Source organism: Miniopterus natalensis, chromosome 2 (genome assembly GCF_054644295.1).
Source record: "Miniopterus natalensis isolate mMinNat1 chromosome 2, mMinNat1.hap1, whole genome shotgun sequence".
Classification (NCBI taxonomy): domain Eukaryota; kingdom Metazoa; phylum Chordata; class Mammalia; order Chiroptera; family Miniopteridae; genus Miniopterus; species Miniopterus natalensis.
The window spans coordinates 153,088,580-153,113,298 of NC_142082.1; the positions used below are offsets into that span (position 1 = coordinate 153,088,580).

The 24,719-nt window shown below is 39.5% G+C and overlaps 1 protein-coding gene across 3 annotated transcripts in view; it reads left to right on the top strand.

Annotated features, from left to right (window-relative positions):
• Positions 1-24,719, top strand: part of TMTC1 (transmembrane O-mannosyltransferase targeting cadherins 1) — a 236,810-nt gene that overhangs the window by 103,702 nt on the left and 108,389 nt on the right. For 2 of the 3 annotated variants that reach the window (XM_016199096.2, XM_087814742.1), the window contains exons 6-8: positions 6,630-6,711; positions 10,297-10,400; positions 24,193-24,382. In XM_016199096.2, the coding sequence (XP_016054582.2) occupies positions 6,630-6,711; positions 10,297-10,400; positions 24,193-24,382 (376 nt within the window). The remainder of the gene's footprint in view (positions 1-6,629; positions 6,712-10,296; positions 10,401-24,192; positions 24,383-24,719) is intronic. The other variant, XM_016199095.2, reaches the window with a different exon arrangement.

Here is a 24,719-nt window from a genome sequence, read left to right on the forward strand (position 1 = left end):
CCAGCTGGGCCGCATGGACTCAGGAAACAAGTTACAGAGGCAAAAGAAGGGCCCTTGGAGACAGGTTCAGGGGGTTAGCCCAGGATGAGCTGTTGCTGCCCACTGCTCCCCTGGCTGCAAGTGTCCTGGGAATCTTTAGAGCTTAGGAGAAAGGAAGCAAAGATACATACCTGAAGAATGAAGGGGGAGGACAGGTGTGGGCATGCTCAAGGGAGAGCATGCCCTGGGTCCTTTGTCTTAAGGATTTTATCAGTTTTCTAAAGGCAGGAATTTTAGGGGGCATGAAGAGGAGGATCTCAATTGAATATTCATCAGCTTCCCAGGTGTGTCCTTTAATATGCTTATTTATCAAAATGAACATATAGAGGGGTCAGGGTCATTCCCTGGTCAGTTTCACCTTCAAAGCAGGTCACTGAAGAGGGACTGGGACCAAGGCAGGTCCCAGCACGGTCTGGAATGTGTAAACCATTTGCTCCTAATAGTCCTTGGTTAGGGAAAGTAAGACCTTGGCATTCATTATCTGGCTTTAAATTGCTTGGTTATCTGTTTAACTATCTGTCTCAGTTTCCCCATTCCACTTGTCAAGGAATTTTCCTAGCTTCTTACTATGCTGCCTCACATATACTCCAATAAGAGATTCATAAAATATAATTATATTATCATCGGCTATTTTCAACCTTTTTCTTAGTGTAAAAGTTTGTGTTCCTGCACAAATGTGTATTGCAAGTGGCAGTGATTTCATTTGCATGGGTTCCTTAGAGTCTCTAGTGTGTAACAAGTTTAGATTGGTGAAAATAAAAGGGTGGGGTGGGGGGAATTCCACACTAAATGCTGTCTTACAGCATGGCAGCATGGTGGGAGAAGAGGCCACATGATGCAGCTAGAAAGCATGGAACCGGCCATCAGAAAACTCTGTTCTGGTTCAGGATTCACTGCTAGGTCTGGGTTGGTAATATGGGGCCAGTCCTCTCTGTTATGCCCACTTTATATGGATCTTTCAAAGATTAAATTTTAGCCTGGATTGAAAGGCCCTTTGACATAGAAAATGCCACATAAATATAATAAGCATCATCTTGTAATGGGTTCCTATTTTGGTAAATGAAATATTCTGGATAGTAGAAAGTTTCTATATGTACATGAAATTAAGGACCAACTAACACAATATTAAAGTACATTATGAATAACACCTAAATCATGCTGCTAAATACATCTAACAACACATGCTTTTCTTATTTATACTTATGGTAAGGTCTCTCCCCTGATTTGGGCTTGAGCCTTTCATCTATTTCTGAATCTGATAATCTCAGAAACTTCCAGAATAACTGTTGTTCACCATTTCCCCATTGGGGCTGCTGGGCCCTTTGCTCTGTTTTGGACCTCAGAGTGGGCACTGTACCAATGTCATACAGTGCTGACACTGCTGTGCTGGAAATTGGATTGGGTCATCTCTACATTAAGCCCTTCACCAGCTGCCTATTGTCATCAGAAGAATAACGTCCAGACTCCACAATAGGATGTGAAGGCTTATGGTGAAGTGGCTCCTGCCTGCTTCTTCAGCCTCCCTGCTCACAGCTCTGTCAGTATTAGATGCTGTAGCTAGAATGAACTGTCACTTCCTTAATACGGCTTTGCCCTTGCTCAGCCCTAGGCCTCTGTGTGTGTCTTATTCCTTCGCTGCTCACCTAATTCACTTTCATCTTCCTCAGGTGTCAGCTTCATTGTCACACTGGGGCATCCTTAGCTGTCCCTCTTTATGATTCAGCTTGCTGGAGCTCTCTGTGTGGTGGGCTGGCTGATCATGTCACAGTGTAGTGACACCCTGTCAGCTCTGTTCACACTCTCCTTTTCGGCATCTTTTCTTACTGAGAATTTCTGAATCAGCCCACTGTACATGGAGCTTGCATTTTAACCTGCAGCAACCACCACACACATTAACCTGTAAATGGATATTTCTTAAAAGACTCTAAGAATTGTGCACTGGTTCAGTTCATCCATTTGTATAAAGAAAGTTTATTATAAGTCTTATTGTAGACCTGTATGAACTGATGAAGATATTGAAGATGAACTTTATTATTTTAATTGCATAGAAGCCACTGTGTTGCTAACCTACAGAAATGCCATTTAATAAATAATCTGTGTTGAAACTGGGCTGAATAAACCAGCTCCATTTTACTTTTATGCTATGTGGAGTAGTGTGATTGCTTTAGTTTTGGATTTGGGTCTCACCTCTGCCGCCAGCAGATCCTGAGTAAGTACCTCCTTCAACCTCATTCACAAGGTGGGGACAAGCAAGAATGGACTCCCAGAGCTGGTGTGGGGATTAAATGGCATTAAAAAGTGCACTTAGCACAGTGACTGGCACATATTAAATGTATTAAGTATTCCCTATTATTAATGAATTGAAACTTAGCTGGGGATGTTAATGACAGAAAGGGTGATATTACCAAAACTAAATTTTTGCTATTACATGTAGAAGGAATAAAAATTCCTTCTAAATTCATTGTAGAAGGAATATAAATTTGACCATCTGACTAAATTGATGAAGCTTAAACTTATTGACCTTTGCCACTGAAGGACTATGACCTTTTGCAAGTCAGTTAACATTTCTGTACTTTATTTTTTTCTCACTTGTAAATCTACCTGAGCTGTTCTGAGTCCTTCCGATTCTAACTTTGATTTTCAGAAAGAAATTATATTCCCCTATGTCTTCTCTGACTTTATTTCCGCCATTCTGTGTGATAATCTATGTAAATATTTCTTTGTAGGTAACATAATAAGTTAAGAGTTTAAAATTTCTGGGCAGAAGTTCTATGACAGCCACAGAATGGGGTATTGAGAGTCAATTTGAGTTTCTGAGTAGATTGAACTGAGAAAGGCATCCAGTCTCCTTGGAATGGTTAGCTCTTTCCCTTCAGAATCTTCATTTAAATATCAAAGGAGACATCAAAGGTTGCTCTGCTCCTCTGTGGAATGCCTTTGGTTATTAAGATTTAGATGAAGCACTTTATAGGTTCAAGGAGAGTGCATTAAAGATAGTACCCAACCCCACTTAAATTTCCTTTGTTGCTTTTGTTAAGCTTATAGTCTTTTTCTAATATAAGCTTTATTTTTGTTACTTTAGTTAACTGCAAAGTCTTTTTCTTGTGTTTTCAAGAGAAGCAGATTTCTGAACTCCTTTTCTAAAAAGCTTTGAATTCAATTTTTTGGTTAAAGTATGTGACTCTTTATTAACCTCCTTTATTACCTTGACAGAGCAGGAGAAATTAAATTAGTATGATCGATGTTCTAGAAGTAATTTGGTATATAGCTTTTTATAATTTATCAGTACAATGTTAAATAGTAACAACTCTTTGTATCTGAGATGTTTGCCACTGGAGCTGGTATTAAGGCAAAATTATCAAGTTTTGAGAGATTCTGAGAAGAGCTGGAAAGTATAGCATATCTTCATTTAAACCACCAAGATTTAAGGTAAGGGAAACAGTGGCATTGAAGTGGCATTCTTATTTTGGACTCTGCTGTAGTACTGGAGGGTAAGGAAGACACAGAAGAAGAAAGGGGGTTGATTTGTTAAAGGCAGACTGGCACCAGAATGTTAGGCCTTGGTCCTTGAGTTTGGCTAAGAAAAGAATTCAGAGCCGGGGAACTCAAATGCAAGGGGAAGTTTATTCAGAAAGTCACATGGGTAGAAAAGGGAGCTGTGGAAGAAATGAGCCAGCTGGGCCAAGTGGACTCTGGAAATGTTACAGAGGCAAAAGAAGGGCATCAGAGCATAGCAGAAAGAAAGGCAAAGGGAATGCGCCTGGTGGAAGGAGGGGAGAAAGGCACTGGGGTGCCCCAGAAAGAGCAAGAAGTGGGAGGGGAAAGGCACAGGTATGCTCTGGGAGAGGGTTCTAGTGCCCTGGGTCCTTTGTCTTGAGGGCTTTTGTCTGGAGCTCTGGGGTGCGGTGTGGTGGGGAGGATCTCAGTAGAATATTCATCAGGTTTCCAGGTGTGTCTCCTCAGAGTCCTGGTCTCCACCGAAGGGTTGGCACTTAGTCATCGCTCCTGGTCCTGATGTCAGCCCCACCTGGCCTTGCTGCTTTGCTGGGCCTGGAGCTGAAACACAATTGAGGCCTGGATGCTGTCTCTAGGTCTTAATGCTCAAGGGAGTGGTCGTGCAAGGTCTTATATGGGAGTCATATAAGGCTATTCTTGACCCCCTTGTTCTTCCTCTAAGGGGAAGAACCATGTGCCGGGGGAAAGGTCAGGGGATATGACCAGGGATATGAAAGGTCATAGGGTCTAAATGGCATGACCAGGGAGGTGGTGAACACACAATACAGGGTCCGAACCGCATAACCAGGGATCTCAGCCTCTGATCTTGTGTTTATCAAAATAGGGGGCTGTGCCATTTTGGCTTATTTCCTTATTTAATATTGGGAAACCACTAAAAATAGAAGACTTGAAAAGTCATTTTTTCAACCACTGCTCTCTGCATCATTCTAGGCTTTCATTGCTTTGGGATGCTGCATTTTAAGAGTAAATATTTGGTGCCTAAAAGAACTTAGCTTTTCAAGGAAATGGAATTTCTCATGGAGGTAGAAATTATAAACAAAGGGGTATCTTATAAATATAACTCACTGAAATAACCATCATAGTGAGCTTGCAGTGAAACAAAGTATGAATTTACCGAAGTTTACCATTGAAAAAACCCTAAACCCTATGGTTTGTTGTTTGATAGAAAGGAAACCACTTTTTAGTTTTACACTGTGTTAAACTAAACCAGCAACAGGGAACCTGAGAAATGAAGCTTCCAAAAGCAAACCAACCTGAGAAGCACTTTTTCATTCAGATGCATTGCAACTCCAGCCTTCCCCAGCACCTTTCCTTCCCACACTGCCATTCCCCTCCCTGCAGCCATTCATCTTACAGAAGGGAACAGCAGAAATACCTAGGGTTGGTCTTTGTTCAGTTATCCCGAAAATGACAAAGTAAAGGCAGAGCTGAGAGGACATGCTTAGCAGTGACGGAATCTTTTTGGAGTCACAGACCAAGTTAACATTGAAGATCAAAGCCAAGGAATTTGCCTCGAGAAATACACAGACGCAAACACACACAAAATCTCATGTGCAGTTCAGGATGTGTGGGCTCCGTAAGCCTATTTTGGGACATTAGTGATGCACCTGTGTTGTGAGACTTGACAGGATCCCTGGCCTTCCTCCTTGCCAAGCTCTCTTTTGAGAGCTAAATGAGAAGAAAGGATTTAAATGTCGTGCTTGGTGGATCCTATCCAGAGCTTGCTAAAAGCCGACTGTGTAGTTTTTTGGGCTCACCTTTTCTCCACTCATTAAATACGTGCAAGGTCAGATTCTCAGCTATGTATGAACCAGGAGAGGAAAAGGGAAGAGACCTGCCTCTGAGTGACACTGTCACCTCCTTACAGTGCCATTTGGACAGTTTTTTTATGTGTCCAATCAAAGCAGAAGAACCACATATATTTTGTAAGCAATTGCCAAGGTGGACATTTCTTTGTGATACTAACCCACTCAGGTTTTATAAAAGGGTCTCTGTTTTACAGAATAGTCCCATTGTGTAAAGAGACCTCATTCAAATGCAGATTTTTAAGAGATTCTGGGGATAAGTTCTTTGAAGAGAAATTGGATTTAAAATAATAATAGAAAAAGAGGAAAAAAGGGTAGGGGAAATAAGGATGAGTTAGAAAATGCCTGCTGGATGATGCTACTCCATTTGACATTTTTCCCTCCATCCTGTACTTTAAAATATAGAAATCTGCATGTAGGTGAAAATACCTTGCGTCAGGTTTTTGTTTTTGCTCGGGGTTTGTTACCAGCCCCCTCCTGCTTCCCTTTCGTAGTCTTTATTAAAGCCACCAACCACACGTTGCATATGTGGGTACAGGGTGCTCCCACTTTGTTCGAGTGAGTGCTCTGTGGCAGATGCAGGCTCCATGCAAGTTCCTGCTCCACTAGAAGTTGACATTCTTGTAACCTACTTTGGTTCCAAAGGCCATAGGCAGGTGAGAAAATGACCCATTGCATATGGGTGAGAAAATGACCCATTGCATATGGGTGAGCTCTGGTTCCCCCACCGGTGCTTAGTAACCTTGTTACTTTGGATAAATGACTTAACCTCGCACAGCCTTGGCATCCTGTTTTCAGGGATAAGACATTTGTGAAATATTTTGTGGCTAGAAGAAGACCTTGCACTTCTTAAACTACATGAAGTAGGTAAATAAGCTCCTGTTTATGGTTTCCAGAATGCCTGGGATATTGGGATTAGATGGGACAGTACTATTTATAGCTAACAGTGCTAGTAGGTCCTGTTCCAGTTGTTATCTCATTTATTCCTCACAACTTTTCTGTGAAGTAGATAATGTTATTATCCCCCCTTTTATAAGTGAGAAAAGTTGATGTGCAAAGAGGTTAAGGAACTTGCCTGACGTTGTCCAGACAGGAAGCAGCAGAGCTGGGGGACTGAAGCCCAGGTGGTCTGGCTCCGAAAGCCACACTCCTAGCTTCGGTCTTTCCAAGCCTTTTCAGATCTACAGCATATTCACACTGAAAGGAGAATGTTCATGAGTGGTGGACTCTGACACATCTTTAAGATTTTTTTTTTCTTTCCTGTTTCAGGTATCTGACAGCAAGCAGTAATAGACATTTCCTGCTAACCATGAGGCCATTCTTAAAAAGGGCCATTTTGGTCATAAGTTATGTAAGTACATATATACTTTTGAAATATCTGATTAGGGATGTTTCACTTTAACTTGGCTCAGAGGGAGATCCATATTATTTAATAGAACCAGCAGTAGATTCGAATACCTTGGTCTTAGGATCAAAGAGTTAACATGCTATAAATGTTACAAAGCATTAGAAGGTATGTGTGAAGGAATTCTAGGGATGTGAACTCCATGACACTCATATGTGAACTACAGTATTTTACAAGCTTCTTTCAAAGTGCTGATGCTGAGTTGTCTTAGCAGAGCTGTCACACCTGACTGCATCAGTTATCTATTGCTGCAAACAAACTACCCCACAATGTAGTGGCTTAAAACAACCACTACCATGCATCTGCCCTCAGTGCTTTAGTTTGGGCAGCATCCAGCTAGATGACTCTTCTGCTCGTGATTTTTGGCTGGGGTTACTCAAGCAAACTCATGCTGCTATCAGCTGGGCTAGGTGGTCTCTCTGTGTTGTCTCATCCTCTAGGGCCCCTCCCTGTGGCCACTCTCACTAGCAGGGTAGCCAGGACTTCTTTACAGTATGGAAGCTGGGCTCTAAAAGAATAGAAAAAAAGGTGCAGGACCTCTGTAGGGATAGGCCTGGAACTGACATGTATACCTTCCACCACATTCTGTTGGTTGATGCAAGTCATAAGACCAACACAGATTTTTAAAAAATTCATTTTATTTTTTCCATTACTATTTATCCCTCTGTGCCCTCTCCCCACCCCCACCCCTGTATTCACCACACTGCTGTTCGTGTCCATGAGTTTTCTCTTTGTCACTCAGTCCCTCCACCTGCCCCCCCCCAATACCCCCTCCCACCAGAGCTGTCTGCCTGCTCTCTATCTGTGAGTCTGTCTCCAGTCTGCTGAGACCAACCCAGATTTAAGGGGTGGAACACTTGACTTCACTTCTTGATAGGAAAAGAAGAATGCTTATACAAGGAGGGTAGGAATTGTTGGGGGCCCTCTTTGGTACCATCACATTAATCATCTTTTTATGTTGCTGGATGTTTCTATTAAAGGAGGTTAGGAGACCAATCTCCTTATGCTGTTGCTGTTTCTCATAAATTCTCTGTCAAAATTTATAATAAGTTTTGATAGAAAACATATGAAAATGTCTTTGAATTTAATGTTAACAATTACTGTGAGGGTTTTTTCTCAACGCTACAACATGTTTATGGAAGAAGAGGAGTATGAAAAAGCTGAATGAAGCACAGAGTTTTGACAGGACAATTTCAGCAGAAGAGGCAAAACATTTCTGTGAAGAATTGCCCAGTATCTTTGCAACAGGATAGCACCAGTTAGTGATAAAATTCCACCGGGTGACACAAAACAGGTTCCCTGGGGCTGTTAGAAATAACCCTTCATGAGTGTTCTGCTTCAGGGCATTCAAGGGTTGCAACATTTCCAAATGTATTCATTAAGACTGAGCAGTATTGAAACTGAGGAAGATACAAATAAGCGGAAGATACAAATACCATGTTCATGAATAGGAAAAATTAACATCATTAAAATATCCATACTGCCTGAAGCAATCTACAGATTCAATGTGATCCTATTAAAATACAATGGCATATCTTACAGACCTAGAACAGAGATTCCAGAAATGTGTATGGAACCACAAAAAGCCCTGAAGAGCCTCAGTAATCTTGAGAAAGAAAAACAAAGATGGAGGTATCACACTACCTGATATCAAGCTATACTGCAAAACCATAATAATCAAAACAGCATCGTATTGGCACAGGAACAGGCATATAGATCAGTGGAACAGAATAGAGGACCCAGAAATAAACCCACACCTTTATGGTCAATTAGTATTTGACAAAGGAAGTAAGAACATACAGTGGGGTAAGAACAGTCTCTTCAGTAAATGGTGTTGGGAAAATTGGACAGGTACATGTAAAAAAATGAAACTAGGCCACCTTACACCATACACAAGAATAAACTCAAAATGGATAAAATACTTAAATGTAAGTCTTGAAACCATAAAAATCCTAGAAGAAAACATAGGCAGTAAAATTTCATACATTTCTTGTAGCAATATTTTTGCCAATATATCTCCTCAGGCAAGGCAAAAAAAGGAAAAAGTAAACAAATGGGACTACATCAAACTAAAAAGCTTCTGCACAGCAAAAGAAACCATCAACAAAGTGGAAAGGGAACCCACTGAATGGGAGAACATATTTGCCAAGGATATATCGGATGAGGGGTTAATTTCCAAAATTTACAAAGAACTTATACAACTCAGCGCTAAGGAGACAAACAACCGAATTGAAAAATGGCTAAAACACCGGAATAGACACTTCTCCAAAGAGAACATACAGATGGCCAATACACATATGAAAAAATGCTCAAAGAGATGCAAATCAGAACCACAATGAGTTAGCACCTCACACCTGTCAGAATGGCTCCATCAATAAATCAGCAAATAACAAGCACTGGCGAGGGTGTGGAGAAGGGGAGCCCTAGTGCACTGCTGGTGGGAATGCAGACTGGGGCAGCCACTGTGGTAAGCAGTGTGGAGGTTCCTCAAAAAATTAAAAATGGAGCTGCCTTTTAACTCCTGGGAATATATCCAAAAAAACCTTCAAAAGAATATATGCACCGTTATTTACAATAGCCAAGATTTGGAAGCAGCCCAAGCGTCCACCTGTCGATGAGTGGATTAAAAAGCCATGGTACATTTACACAATGGAATTGTATTCGGTCGTAAAAAAGAAGGAAATCTTACTTTTTGTGACAGCATGGATGGGCCTGGAGAGTATTATGCTAAGTAAAATAAGCCAGGCAGAGAAAGACAAGTACCGTATGGTCTCACTTATATGACGAATCTAATGAACAAAATTAACTAACAAACAAAATAGTAGCAGAAGCATGGGTACATAGAACAGACTGACAGCTGTCGGGGGGAGAGAGGTCGGGGGACTGGACGAAAGGTGAAGGTATTAAAAAAAATTTTATATATATAAACATAGACACAGACTACAGTGTGGTGTTAGCTGGAGGGAAAGGGACGGTGAGGATGGGCAATGGGTGGGAAAATGTGGACCGAAAGAGACTTTGCTTGGGACAAAGGGCACCGCGCACGACTAGTGTGCAGGTGATGTTTTGATGAGTTGTACACATGAAATCTGTATGGTTTTGTGAACCAGTGTCACCCCAATAAATTCATTTTGAAAAGACTCAGTATTATCTATCATATTTTAAATTTGTATGGGCTTATGTGAGTGGAATGGTTATGAAATTGGGCAGGCAGAGCAATGACAGGTTCAACTCCTGGGCCTCACAGCTCACTGGTAAGTTTACTAACCAGCGTATGCGCCAGTGCGTGATGCTGACGCTGAGAGACAACCGGCTGGCTGCTCCCTCTTCACCTTCATTATTTGCTCTTCAACTCCCCAGCTATTTCCCTCTTTCCTACTCATTTTAAATGTTAAAATTTTATAGAAGTGTTTACTAGAGAAAGTGTTTGCAAAGCAAAATATTTGTAAAGCACCTGGAAGTATCCTCTAGAAAGATGGGCCTTACCCTGACAAGGGATGATTTTCTTACCAGATCTTCTTTCCCCTGAAGGTGACTGTTGTCTTGTACTTCCGCCTGTGGATAATGGGAGGGTCCATGCCCCTCTTTTCAGAGCAAGATAATCCAGCTTCATTCTCCCCTTACATTCTCACAAGGTCAGTAAAAATACCTTTAAAAAAAACCACAAAAACTTCACTTGGTATTTGTCCAGTAGATTTGTAATCTTAAATAAGTTGGATTTTGAAGAAAGGCGGGTTGTGTTCTACTCAGGTTATGGGGAGAAAAGAAATTGCTATTCATTTGGAGTTCTTTTCAACAAATGGTGCTATTTTGCCATATTACTGCTAATGTTCTCATAGTGGCATATATATATTTATTCAACAAGCATTTTATTGAGCACTTATCATCAATTATAAATATCTCTTAAGTGGCAAATGTTACAGAACAATGCACAGAGTTGTATAGAGGTCGATTGAACATAACTATTTGTAAGGTTAAAATGAGTGGGGAGGTTGAAAGTGACAAACAGAAATGAACAGCAATTTTTGCTAAGATATAGCTAGTTATGTCTTAGCATTTGTTCCTAAGAGATTTAGCGGTATTGGATCAAGAGGGGATGCTGATCAGTGGGTCTGGTTCATTGAGAAGATTTTTAATTCTTTATCTTTTCAGTCTGCTGTGATGTTGTTCTGAGGCTTTCAGATATGATTATATTTGAGAATTTAAATATCTTTTCTTCAGGATATATTGTTGCTATAATGCTTAAACATTGATGTGCCCTATTCTTAAATCTTTATAGTTTCATATATTTAACGTCTAGTATCATTTTCATAAGAGTAACCCTTCAATTTGGGGAAGTTTATCATGATATATAAATCTTAAATTAAAACAACATGTAGTGCTGGCTGGTGTGGCTCAGTGATTGGAACATTGGCCCACGCACTGAAGGGTCTCAGGTTCGATTCTAGGTCAAATGCACGTACCTGGGTTTGGGGTTCGCTCCCTGCCCCTGATCTGGGTGCATGAGGGAGGCAACCAGTCACTGTGTCTCTCACATGGATGTTTCTCTTCTCCTCCCTCCCTCGCTTCTACTCTCTGAAAATCAGTGGGAAAAATACCCTCAGGCGAGGATTAACCAAAAAACAAAAACGAAAAAAAACACTTAAGGGCCTTTTATATTTTGGTTACTTGTATCTCTTAGGGACAACAGGTTGTTGGATTTGGTTTTTATGCCAGCAGTGATCTTTGCTTTATTTCACTTATTTACCTTATATGTTTTAATTGGTAAATTTCTAACTTTCTTTGCCTGGCACGTTTTCTATTATTTTTCCTAGTCTTTCGTACCTTTCTTTAAAGACTGTTTTCCACTCAAAAAGGATACCTTCACATTTGATTAAACCATTTTTAAATAGATATTATGTCACAGTTGTTTTCATTACTTATAGCATATTTAAAAAATCTTGACTATACCTTCAGGAATCATCTGGTATTCAACCTCCTAGTGTCAGCTTATCTCTTTGAGGCAGTTTAGAGTCTTAAAAATTACTGTTTATAGCTTATATTTTTCAAAATATTGTTTAATTAAATCTTTAAGATTGACATCTCTAACTCAGCATTTTGTTAATGTTGCAATCTACGTGTCCTTTTCAGGTATCTCTCAAGGGCTTTCAAAATCTCCAAGGCTCCTTGTCTGGACATTTTTAGCTCATTGATAAATTGTTTCAGTTTCTGTAGCTCCTTAAATAGCTACTTTTCTGCTTTTAAGAGAAAAACAGCTCTGCCAGATCGCATTCTTGCTAATGGCTCCGTTTCCTTTAGCTTCGGGCTGGTCGCCTTCCAAGCTTCCCTGTCTCCTGGACTTGAGCATCCACCCGAATCTCTACAGTTAGATGCAGCCTGGCCCCCGCTTGCCAGGCTCCCAAAGCCGAGATGCGCAGTCAAAAGGAACAGATGGGCAGACTACTTTCAACTCAGCCACCAGTTATTTCATTTATATCTTCTCTTAGCAGTAAACAAGTGCCTGGCCCAAGGTCTGTGGTGGCAGGACAAGGGCCTTTGGTCTCAGTGCCCTTCTCTCTGTACCGTCCTAGTTGCTGGCAGGTGGAGAGGGGAGGTAGGTTGCATTTTTACTCCTGCTTGTTGGCCAAGGAAAATTCCTTGGTGGAACCTCTGGCAAAATTAGAACATTTGCCAAGTTCTGCCTTTCACTTCCAAGACATACATGTACTATTTTCAGAGGGGTCTGACACACATTTCATCCAGGACTTTCTGTTTATAAATCCATCTAAGTGACTATTCTCAGGCAATTCCATCAATATAAAGATATAGGATAGAATATCCTATTATGCCTTTATATTCTTCCTCTCCTTGCTTTAAAAAAAAGCAACAAAACTTTTCTTCCTATATTTTGTACTTAAAATACATAGATTCCCAGGGACATTTCAGTGACATATGGCTTGTCACTTGTTATATACAGCTTTTCACGACTCTCTGCTAGCTGCATTGTAGTTTACTCTTTTTAGCGCCCAGAAGATTGTCTTTACTTCCTTTCCCAAATAAAGTTTCTACTCCACATGCATATTTGTTTGACCTCTAGTATGCTGATGATTCTTAAATTGGGTTACCTTGGCCTGTTTCCTGTTTCTGTTGGTTTTTCTTTCTTTCTCATCAATTGTGCGATTTAGCTGTTATGATTTGGCAGCTCTATGAGTCTGTCTTCACTAGTCACAGGTTTGTCATTCAGCTACGTCACTCTCTCATTAATGCTCTATCTCTTTTACTGAATGTGTAAATCTAAACAACTCTTATAGCATCTTTGCTTCTGTCTTGCAAGTACTATATCTTCTTTTATAGTAATATGGTAAATTATTAATAATGTGGTTGCTAATTAATGTAGTTTAAAAAATCTTAGTAACTTTTAAAAGTAGGTTAGTCAAGTTTTCCTTTGTTTTTTATGATTTCTTGTGACTGTAGTTCTGAAATTCCTTCTCTTTTAGATGATCTGTTTCCAGGTATTTAGCTAGGATGAAATAACTGGTCATTTTCTGCTTAATAAAACTGAGGGACAAAATCACTGTGGCATGCTCACGAGAAATCCTTGATAAGAAAAATTATCTAAGACATGGGACTAGGACAAAAGATGATCGGGGCATTCACTATATCATAGGGTGATGTCTAACAAACCTAGAAGAGTGCAAATTCGGTTGACTTACAATATACATTTGCTATATTTTACAAATCATGTCAACTTAGAATTTAACATATAGAAATTAGATAAGTGTGATTTTTTTCCCTCCTCTCTAATAAAAAATAAAACTTCAAATGTTGCAGCTTTATTACCTGGCAGGACATTGAACAAATTTATCTCTAATTTGCCAATCTCATTCTTTTTTAAAAAAATAACTATGAAAACCTCAGTTTTTCAGTTTAATTTTATATTTATTTGTTAAGTATGTTCAAAGTTTACATATTTAATAGCAGATTTATTGAGATATAATATGCATACCATGCAGTTCACCTACTTAGAATATACAACTCAATGTTTTTACTTCACTCATGGAGTTGTGCAATAATTACCACAATCAATTTTAGAACATTTCATCACACCAAAAAGCTAATGTATCCATTAGCAGTCACTCCCCATTTTACCCCAGTCCCCCAGCCCTAGGCAACTATTGATCTACTTTTTCATCTCCATGAAGTTACCTATTCTGGACATGTCATATAAATGGACTCATAATAACGTGGTCTTTTGGTGACTGCCATCTTTCCCATAGAATAATGTGTTCAAGATATATATCCATGTTGTAGCACATGTCAGTACTTTTATTCCCCAGTAACATGCCAGTGCACGGCTATGCCAGTTTTCATTTTTCCATTCATCCGTTGATGGACATTGGGGTTGTTTCCACTTTTTGTTTACTAACAATAATGCTGCTATGAACATTCATGTACAAGTTTTTGTTTGCATATATGTTTGCATCTCTCTTCAGATGCACCTAGGACTGAAATTGTCAGATCATACGTACTAACTGTGTCTTTAACTTTCTGAGGACCTGCCAGACTGTCTACCAGAGCAGCTGCACCATTTCACATTTCTGACAGCTGTGTCTGAGGGTTCCAGTTTCTCTACATCTCGCCAACACTAGTCTTTGACCCCTTTTTGCTTGTTTGTTTTCATTACAGCCACACAAGTGGGTGTGAAGTGGTATCTCATTGTGGTTTTGATTTGCATTTCCTTAATGGCTAATGATCGTGAGCATCTTTTCATGTACATATTGGCCATTTCTGCATCTTTGGAGAGATGTCTATTCATATCCTTTGTCCAGTTTTCAATTGGGCTGTTTGTCATTTTATTATTGGGTTGTAACAATTCTTTACATGTTCTAGATACAAGTCCCTTATTAGATATATGCTCTATAAACATTTCTACCTTTCTGTGAGTTCACTGTCTTAACTGTGTCTTTTGAAGCACAATTTTTTTTTTTTTTTCATTTTGGTCAAGTCCAATTTATCTATTTTTTTTAAATGTTGCTTGTGATGATTTGGTGGTGTATCTAAGAAGGCTTTGCCTAATTCAAATTCTCTTGCAGTTTAACTGACTTTGTCAAATTTTTGGTTCCCTTATTAAGAAGTTATATAAAACCTTTAGTTTTCACTGTGTATTTGTATGAGGGTTATGTTTTTAATACTTTTCAACTTTGTTTTAATATAATTATGTTAACAGCAGTTTGGAAGCCATTTAGAATTTGATGTCTTCTTCTTGACTTTTGGGTATGTCAAATCACATCATGGTCAGTGTAGAATTTGGGGGGTGAGCATTCTTCAGTATATGTTGGTAACAAGTCTGTTAATCTTTCACCTTTTCATTTTAATCTGAACATTTTGTATTTGCTATCAGTAATTCTATGTGACTGATCAATAACTTTTCCAACCTGTAATTAAGAGTGTATGGGCCAACTGAATGACATGACATTGAATTGTAAGTGTTTCTTCTTTTGACTAGAGAAGAAAAGTGTAATTAAAAGTTAAAGAACAGAAGTGATATTGTATTTTAATTGCACAACTTTCCTTGACAAGCAAGTTCCCCAGATGCAATTGTCTAAACCAAACACAGTTCTGGATTCCAATTCCCATAGATTCTGCTTCCGTGGTTTCAGTGGACTTGCATTTGAGAAGTGATAGAATAGATTTTATGTGCAACTTGTCCTGCCAGAGTTATTGTCATTTAGCTCAGGATTTACTCATCTGTTTATGTATCTCTTTATAAATGTGATACTTTGACATTCAGTCTTGCAAATCTTAAGTAAAAACAAAAGCCAAAATTAAGTGTGGCCTCTGCATAGGGCTGGAGCCTGCAGAAGAGATAATACAATGTCTCTACTATTAAGACCCCTCTTAGCTGCCTGGTAATTGGTTTTCTGTCTAACCAGATTTGAAGGGGACAAGATGTATAGCAGTAGATACTTAATGGAAGAAGTATTGCTTTTATAATATTGTGAATGGTTGTCCTTCAAATCTAGGAAATAGATAAAATAGGATTTACAGTGAATGATTGTAGAGTTCTTCCATCTGCATCATGTTTTGATCATGAGATGTAGTCTTGGATAGGCAGGTAGAATATATTGGCTCACATGGGTAGATATGTTTCTAATGTTCAAAAATGTAGGCAAAGGCTTGTATTACTTTGTAGGAAAACATCAAGACATGAAATAATATTAAGTTATAACTCAACATCTTCTTTCTAAAGAAGTTTTTAAAATTTTCTTTGCCTTTACATTTTCAGTTGATAGCTTCAACCAGGCACACAAGCTTAGGTTTTGACCTTTACAGCTGTAGGACACTATGTTTTCCTAATATTTATAGCTCTAGAAGCTCCTAATAACGGGGGCTATCTCATAATAAACTCTGAGCAAATTTAATTAAAAATTAAAATAACAAATTAAATTAAAATGTATTCTTTAAAAAAATACATTGTGTATTTAAAGAGATCTATGCAAAATGAATTGCTCTGTTCTTGCTTTAGCAACTAGCAGGGCCCTTGTCTTAGGAGGTCCTCCATACGTGTGTTTTTTGAAATGAAACTGAAGTTACTCTGATTATTAAAGCAAAGATGACCAAACCAGAGTGAATATCAACATCACCCAGGGAAGCAGTTTAAAAATAAAGATTTCCTGGTTAGTGTCACAGAAATTCTGATTGAATAAATAGGTCACAAGATTGTGTAAGAGAATCTTTATCTGACCAGCACCCTAAGTGTGTCTGGAGGGTGGTGTGTGTCACTCTTTTTGAAACTCTCAGGTATCAGGTATAAGCGGTGTCCTCTGTCGCTGAAGATCTCTCTGTAAGGGGGCTGTTGTCCCCATTATGTATTTTGTGTTATTGTTCATTAAAAAGTAGCTTCTTGGGGATAAAAGAGATGATAAAGGTCATTTAGTGTAGTTTTGCCAACTGAAAAGGCACTGTAACAGTAATTTACCTAATGTACTTTGGACCCTGGGAATGAGGGGTAGAAATACAAGAAAGAAGAGAGGGGGAGGGAATTGGAAGAGGGAGCCTGTGGAGGTAGCAAATTTTACCTCTGGACTAGGGATTAGTTGTTGGAAAACTTCTTGAAGAAAACTATATAATCCTTTAAATCTACCTATTGTGTTTTTCCATTACAATCTTAAATCCCCGAGAAGCTGATAAAAATTAAAGAAGTTCTTTAATTATTTGCTAACATTGGAACATAAAGGCAAAAACATTGCTTTCCTAATGAATCAGTTGCCAGGCCTAAGCTTTTATTTTAAGGATTCTACTTTTGTTGTGCAGTGCTCGTTTCTTGTGTTGTAGGTGACATTACTCTCTGGTTTCAAATGGATGTCAGCCTTGCTTTAACTAAAAGTTGAAGTTATATGTATGTGTGTGTATATATGAAAGCTCAAGTTCATCTGGGGTGCACTGTTCAAGGACTAAATCAGGGTCTCCAGCAGGTACTTCACCATGAAATATCAATATTTAATCCATCATATGACCTTTAATTCTCTACCTTAATAAAAAATGCTAACGGAAGACTATATAATACAGTGGAGACCTGTATGTGGAGCCAGAAAACTGTGTCCTGTGTGCTATGGGCTTGTGGTGGGACATTCAACAAGTCACAGCCTCCTTAAGGCTATTTCCCTTACCGCAAAAATGAGTAAGCCTGCTGCATAAAGGCTGTGTTGGGATTAGATAACCCTTATATGCAAATACTTTATGAGCTAGAAAATGCTGGACATGTTTAAGGGGTTTTTAATGCTGGGTGTAGTTCGTTAGTATAGCAGCAGGATTCTTGTGTGGAAATCTGAAAACCTGTGCCCAGTGCACAATAAGTTTGCTCAATGGAAGCTAAACCTGAGCTCGATGAGAGAGGATAAGGGACTAGGTTTTATTACCCTTCAGCACTTAGAAAAGTGCAGAGTAATTACTCAACTTTCATTGAATTCCAGTGAAGATCTCCTGCCTCTAGAGAGGGGTAGTGTAGGAAGTGGCATCTTTGGCTGGTCCTGGGGAAAGCGATAGGCAGAAGATGCTGATGATGATATAAGCAGGTCATGCCTGGAAAAGGCCTATCATTGCTGGGCACAGTGAGGCTGTGGAGACCCTTTGAAACATTGGTGGTAATTCAGGAGTTGAAAATAGGGAAGAGCAGGACAGACCATTCAAGCTGGTAGGTACAGGCGGAGTCAGGGCAGCGTGTGGTCATCCGCTATGGCTGTAAAGGTCTTTTACACCCAGGCTGGTATATTGACAGTCTAGCCAATGTCCTCTATTTATGAAACAATGAAGGACTTGGGGGGTGAATGAAAAAGAAGGATTCTTTGGGAGTAAGATTTTTTTATATAAAACAAGCAAGTGCTGTTTATTTCTGCTTGCAGTGCCTGATTTTTTCATATGTACCTATCATAGGCATCTTTCTAGGATAAGGAAATATTTTAGGCTTAGCAAAAAATTGAAAGGTGTTTTCAAAGGCAAAGAACAGAATCTATGTGTATTTTTGCACTTAAAGGACTCTAATTTTTTTCTTGACAAAAGTGAAGATTTAGATTAAAGCTGTAGTTTCATTAGGTGCCAGCGATGCATGGCAATTCCCCACAGTCTCCTCTTCGTTTCCTGTTCATGTAGTCCCTAGCTTATCAATGAAAATACATAACTAAATTGCTTAAACCGAATTCCTAGCTTTCTGTGCTGTATATTCTAGCTTTAATTCTAGCTTTTATTCTGTGCTATAATTCCTAGCTTTCTGTGCTGTATGGCAAGATTGACTAGTGGCTTCCCTCCTGTTAGCAGAATTCATGGTAGAAAATTGGTAAATAATCCATTTTGTTCTTGCTCCTGCTTTAAAAATGAGAAGCCAGCAGGGCAGAGAAAGTCAACACATTATTTCATTTCTGAAATTTGCGCAGAAATGAACAAGATGATTAGTTTGAAATGTAATTCATAGTCAATGAGTTAAAAAGAAATACTTCAGTTTGCTGATTACAGCTAGCTCGACTAGCTCCTAAAATGCAGTTAGCTTTTGGTGTGATCTCAAGTGACTATGCTTAAATTTACAAAAAGTTTCTCATGTTGTTTTAGTATTTCAATTAAGATTTAAATAGTTTACTATCAACACTGATCTGAATTCATATGCAATGAAATGTAGATGATGTCTCTTAAGTTTCTGGAAACAATACATATATATTAAAAGCAGAAAGTTGTTAGTTTTGTGGTAAATTAATAGTCTTGACCTAGTGTTATAAGGGAAGTTGCTTTTAGTCTGTGATTTACTATACTTTTTTAACCTATTTGGGTTATAGTCTGTCTCAACAGTCACAGCATTTAAAAAAAATCTAAATAACGGTGTAGAAATTCTAACATTTAAAAAATAATATCCCTTATTTGCTTTTTTGGTCTGTATGGTATTGCAAGTCTCGAAAATATAAGAAATTGAGACAACTTTCAGGGCAAGGGCAGATGTGAACATAAAACATTCAAATAAAAATTTCTGCATATCCTTTGCAGCTATAATGTAAGGAAGTATTTCTGTTGCAATTCTGTTGTTGCCTTGTCCACCTGTTTAAAAAATATAGTTTTTATTACGGAAAATATCAAAACTGCAAAAGTAGAGAAAATGGCATAAAGAACCTCTATATACCCATTTTCTAGTTTCAGCAATCATAGCTCATGGCCCATTATTTCATTCACACTCCCACCCACTTCTTTCTCCTTGTTTCCGGTCCCCTTGAAGCAAATACCAGATATCATCTCCGTTAGGGTTTGGCTGGTGATGCAGGTTATGAAAGAATTCACAACTAAAAGAAGAGATGTAGAGAGGACAGTTATTTTTACTTTCAAGAGAGGAAAGGGCCAAGTATTGCTAGTCAATACAGGTCAGGGAACAAAGAGTGGCTTCTACTTTAAAGAGCAGTTGGTTGCTGTTGCTAGGTGACAAGGAAGAGAGGGGCTTTCTGTTGAAGTTGAGCAGATTTTAGGGGCTGTCTTGTAAAGTTACAGTTTGCTTTCCAGGAGACAGTCCGGCAGAAGTCCCAGGGAGGTGTCTTATCAGTATTTTCCCCAAACCTGTAAAACATGCTTAGAGCAAAAGTTATGAGGAGTTCGAAAGAGGCTTGTTTAAAGGGAAGGGGGGGAGGGAACTTTCTACTAACCAGAGACTCCTTGGTGCGCATTATCCTTGACTTGTGAAAACAGCAGGGCGGAGGGGGATGCAAAAATGTAGCTTTGAGAGTAGCTTATCTTGTCCCACAGTTTGAACAGAGGAGCTATTTGAATCAGAGGAGCCAACAATCTTGGGGTTTAATTACCAGATGTGTCTCATAAATTGTGGAAGGCCACAGCAAAGGAAAGGGAGGACGTTTTTCTGTCCTTACAGTCTCCTTTTACATGCATATCTCTTAATGTATATTTTTAAAAGAAAAGGATCCTTATAAAAGAGAACCACACCACCATTATCATACTTTCAAAATTAACAGGGATTCTCTAGTATCAGATATCCAATCAGTGTTTCAATTTTTTCTGTCTCTTAAGTGGTTACTTTTAATAGTTGTTTGTCTGAATTTTCATCTAAACAAAACCTGTACTTTGTTAGATGTATCTTTTAAGACACTTTTAATTTATAAGTGTCTTTCTTCTTTCTGCCACCTGCCCTACCCCCAGCCACTGCCATTATTTGTTGAAGAAACTGCCATCCTTTGTTCTTTAGAATTTGCAACATGCTGAATTTTGCATATTGCATGCCCTGGTATCCTTAGCATGTTTCAGTGTTTTCTCTATTTGATGTGAACTGGTAATAAAGGGCTTGATCAGATTCAAGTTTAATTTTTATTTATTTTTTGACAAGACTGCTTCATAGGTGGGGATGTACGTATATCCATCAGGACAGCTGGCTTTTAGTCTCACTTTCTGTGACATTTAAATTAATTAGCTGGTAGGCACCTGTTTTAGCCTGATCCATTCATTATAAAGTACCCCATCAGCTTTTCACCTAACAGGTTTTTTTGTAGCCATTTATAATCATTTCTTATAACTGTTATATCAAGAAAAAGAGATATATATTTTTTTCATACTATAAGAGAACATTTATAAAATCACAGAGGTAGAAGAAGTAATTTGTAGAAGAGATGGGCTGAGGAAACAAGTTATAGAGGCAAAGGAAGGGCCCTTGGAGCTTGGGAGTGAGGAGAGTAATGGTTACTCGCCTGAGGGAGGGGGAGGGAGAGAGGGAAGGGAAAGGCTTGGGCCAGCTCCCAGGAAGGAGAGTGCGCCTGGTCCTCCTTACTAAGGGTCTTAAGGGTGGAGATTTTAGGGGAGGTCCCAGGGGAAGATCTTAATAGAATATTCAGCAGCTTTCCAGGTGTGCTCTTTCAGGGTCTGGTCTCCAATGATTGGTCTGCACCAGGGCAGGGGTTCATTATCCAATGCAGCTGGTCCTGAGGTCAGCCATGGGGTCACCTTGTCTGGTTTTGCTGCTTTTCTGGGCTTGGAGCTGAAATACACAGAGGCCTAGATGTTATCTCTAGGGAGGAAAGGTCAGGGGGTCCAAACCAAGTAACCAGCAATTTGCTAGGGGAGGAAAGGTCACCCTGGGGGCAGGGTCCCACCCTACAGTTGTCCATTGCAAGGGACTGGGGGCTTTCACCCTGGTGACCTGTACCTCGCCCATTGTCCTTGCTCTGCTCACATCTCTCTCACCGCTTACCACATTCCCCCCTCAAGTATCTTGGCTCTGAGTTCTTTCAGAGAAAAGGGGTGCAGGGTCTCTTCTGTAGCTGCTTCCTGCTGAAGAGAGGTGAAGTTTTCCTTCAGAGCCAAGAGATCTGTGCTTAAAGTAATTTTTAAGATCTGGGGTGTAACTGAGCCACAAAGCTGCATGACTTTCCTGTTGAGTTTGATGGCTCAGCATTCTTCTTTAAAGCTGTCACAGAGAATCTTACTGAACTAAGAGTTAGGTAGTTTAGAAGCTCTGTGAAAAATAGACGCACCAAGTGACCCAATCATCATTCTACGGAACTGGCATTCTCATAAGACAGTTTCTCAGGCCCAAGCCTAAAAGGGATACAGCAGTTTTTGTTTTCATTTTTATTAAAAAACAAAGCTTGGACTTCTTCAAGACTTCAATATATGCTACACTTTTGGCACTTTAACATTTTATTAAAAATAACAGAGAGGAGCCTGGCTGGTGTTGCTCACTGGTTGGGCGTCGACCTAGGAGGTCACGGTTTGATTCCTGAGAGGTCAGGGCACATGCCCGGGTAATGGGCTTGATCCCCAGTGGGGAGCCTGCAGGAGGAAGCTGATCAATGACTCTCATCATTGATGTTTCTATCTCCCTCTCCCTCCCTCTTTTTGAAATCAATAAAAACAAACTTTTAAAGAAATAACAAAGAGGCCCAGCTGGGAGTGGCTTAGCAGTTGAGCGTTGACCTGGGATCCAGGCAATCGGGGTTCGATTCCTGGTCAGGGCACATGCCTGGGTTGCGGGCTCGATCAATGACTCTCTCATCATTGATGTTTCTATCTCTCTCTCTCTCCCTCTCCTTTCCTCTCTCTGAAATCAGTAAAGATATATTAAATAATAATAATAATAAAAATAAAAAAATAAAAAAAACACCAAAGAGGAGTGTTGGGAAACCCATTTCTGTGTTCTGATTTGAGAGTTGGGCCAATGAGTAAAATCCCTGTCACTGAGCCTCACCTGATCATTGTTAATGATTTTTGACTGTCAACCTGGAATATATGGAATATACAGAAAGGGAAGGAGATCAGTTGTGAAGATTTGGGAAGTATGTCCCAAATTAGCAGGTACATGTTTAGGGGAATTCAAGGTGACTTGACTCATGGCACTGCAAGGTAACTTAGAAGCTCTCTGATCTAACCACTTTGCCAATCAAAAAAATTTCTCCAAAAGAATCTGAGCAATAGCCGACGACTGTTCTTCACATTCTGCACTCTCCTGGTGCTCATCTCATCCTGCTTCGTTAGTTCTGTACATCCTGTTTTCACTATTGGATTGTACGTATTGACTTATTCTGTTTAATCCCATCTAGGATTCAAAGATAAACACAGCTGGACATTAGCTAAAGCAGTGAAAACATTTTATTTAGTAACTACTGACAATAGGGCTAAGAACTGAGTGCCATTATGATTTGTGCAAAGATGACTAGATGCTTCAAAGGGAGAACGAGAGAGGGGGCCAAGCTGGGGCTCAGCAGAGCTAGAGAAGTGCAAGTGGCCAAGGGTTGGGCAGTGCCACTGCGATTTGGCTTGCCCAGTCTGCTGGCTGGCAGTGTTCAAAATCAGGGTTCCGGCCTCCGCAGAGACTGGGAAACAGGCCCTGTCCTTCCTGATGATGACATTTTAATGCAGTGGCTCTCCAGTCTTAGAGAAGGACACTTTTGAGTTGTAAGCGATACATATTCACAACTGTAAGCCCTTTGCAGAAAACACCCTAAAAAGGGGTGTCTCCTGAGGTGTTAGCTAGAACATGCAGTAATTCTTCTGGCTGTGATGAGCTTTCTCAGGCAAGCACTTTCATGGGAGGCTGGGGTCGGTTATCCTAGGAATGTGGCCTTAGGCTCCTAGGAACAGTGCTGGGTTTGGTCATCCCCTAGTACAGAGGCTTAGATGGAGTTTGTTATGTGCTGAGAATTCTACAGTTCTCCAGGGCCTAGAACACTAGTTAGTGAATTTGTGTTGACTTAATAAATTTAAATAAATTCAATTTTCTCTACCCCAGTAGGAAGGAGATCAGTTAGGATGTTTTCCACTTGCTCGCAGTGCTTAGGCACAGCCAGGAAATGCTAGTAACACCCCCATTCATTATTTCCTTCCCGGGGTCCTCCTGGCTACTCCTGTTTGCAAGGACACTCGTACTTGCCTCCTGATAGCTAGTCTCTCCGTTTGTGAATAAGAAGCATTATTTTTCTACCACAGATGTTTTGATTTTTTGGAAATAATTCAATAAGAATCAACTTGCTATAAGATGATAATCTGTTATTAAAATAAGTAAATATTTTTATATCTATTCCAGGGTTCTGGGGACTATTAAAAATGGACAGTTCAGACGTCTCTTACCCAGGGAATCATAGGCAACAGGGCAGCATTCCTGTCAAATGCTTTCGTCAAACTTTCCCTTCTTAACATTTATCTCAGGTCATTATGTATTTATCTGCATGATACTTCTAAAGTATATGTCATGGAATCTAGGTCTTTACTTGCTCACCACTGAAAGGCCAGCGTCTACCACAGTGACTAGAAACTATTAGGTATTTTCCAAAATGTTCAATATAATGACTAAAGAAATTCCATACTACCTTGTCTTTTCCTGTAGGATAATGTTGGCAATTTAATAGAAACAGTGAATGAATGTTTACAAAATGTCATGCATCTTGAGTTATGTTTCAGTGATTCTTCTTCTCTTTGTAGATTCCTCACCTATTCCTACCTCTTGGCCTTCAACATGTGGCTTCTGCTTGCACCTGTCACCCTGTGCTATGACTGGCAGGTGGGCAGCATCCCTCTGGTAGAGACCATCTGGGACACACGGAACTTAGCCACCATCCTTCTGGCAGTTGTGATGGCCTTACTGGGCCTGCATTGTTTAGCAGCCTTCAAGGTAATTTTCTAAAATGTAAAGGGACTCTGCATTTCAAAAGGCTACTCTATACTCAATAATGCTTTTTTCCCCCTCACCAGAAGGTCTGGGTCTAAACTGAATCTACCCTTTTGTCTAAAAAACCTCATGTATTTAAATTTTCCCTGGTAGGTAATGTATATTTTAAAGACCTTAGTGGGGTTAACAGACCATGGTCACCTTAATTATATTTCTTTTACTATTTCTACCAACCCTGTAGAATTAGATCTGAAATTTAATGTTTGCATACAAGAAATGTTTCTCCTGCTACTGTGGTTGGCTAATTTTTTGAATAATCTTTTTTATTTCATGTAATGTT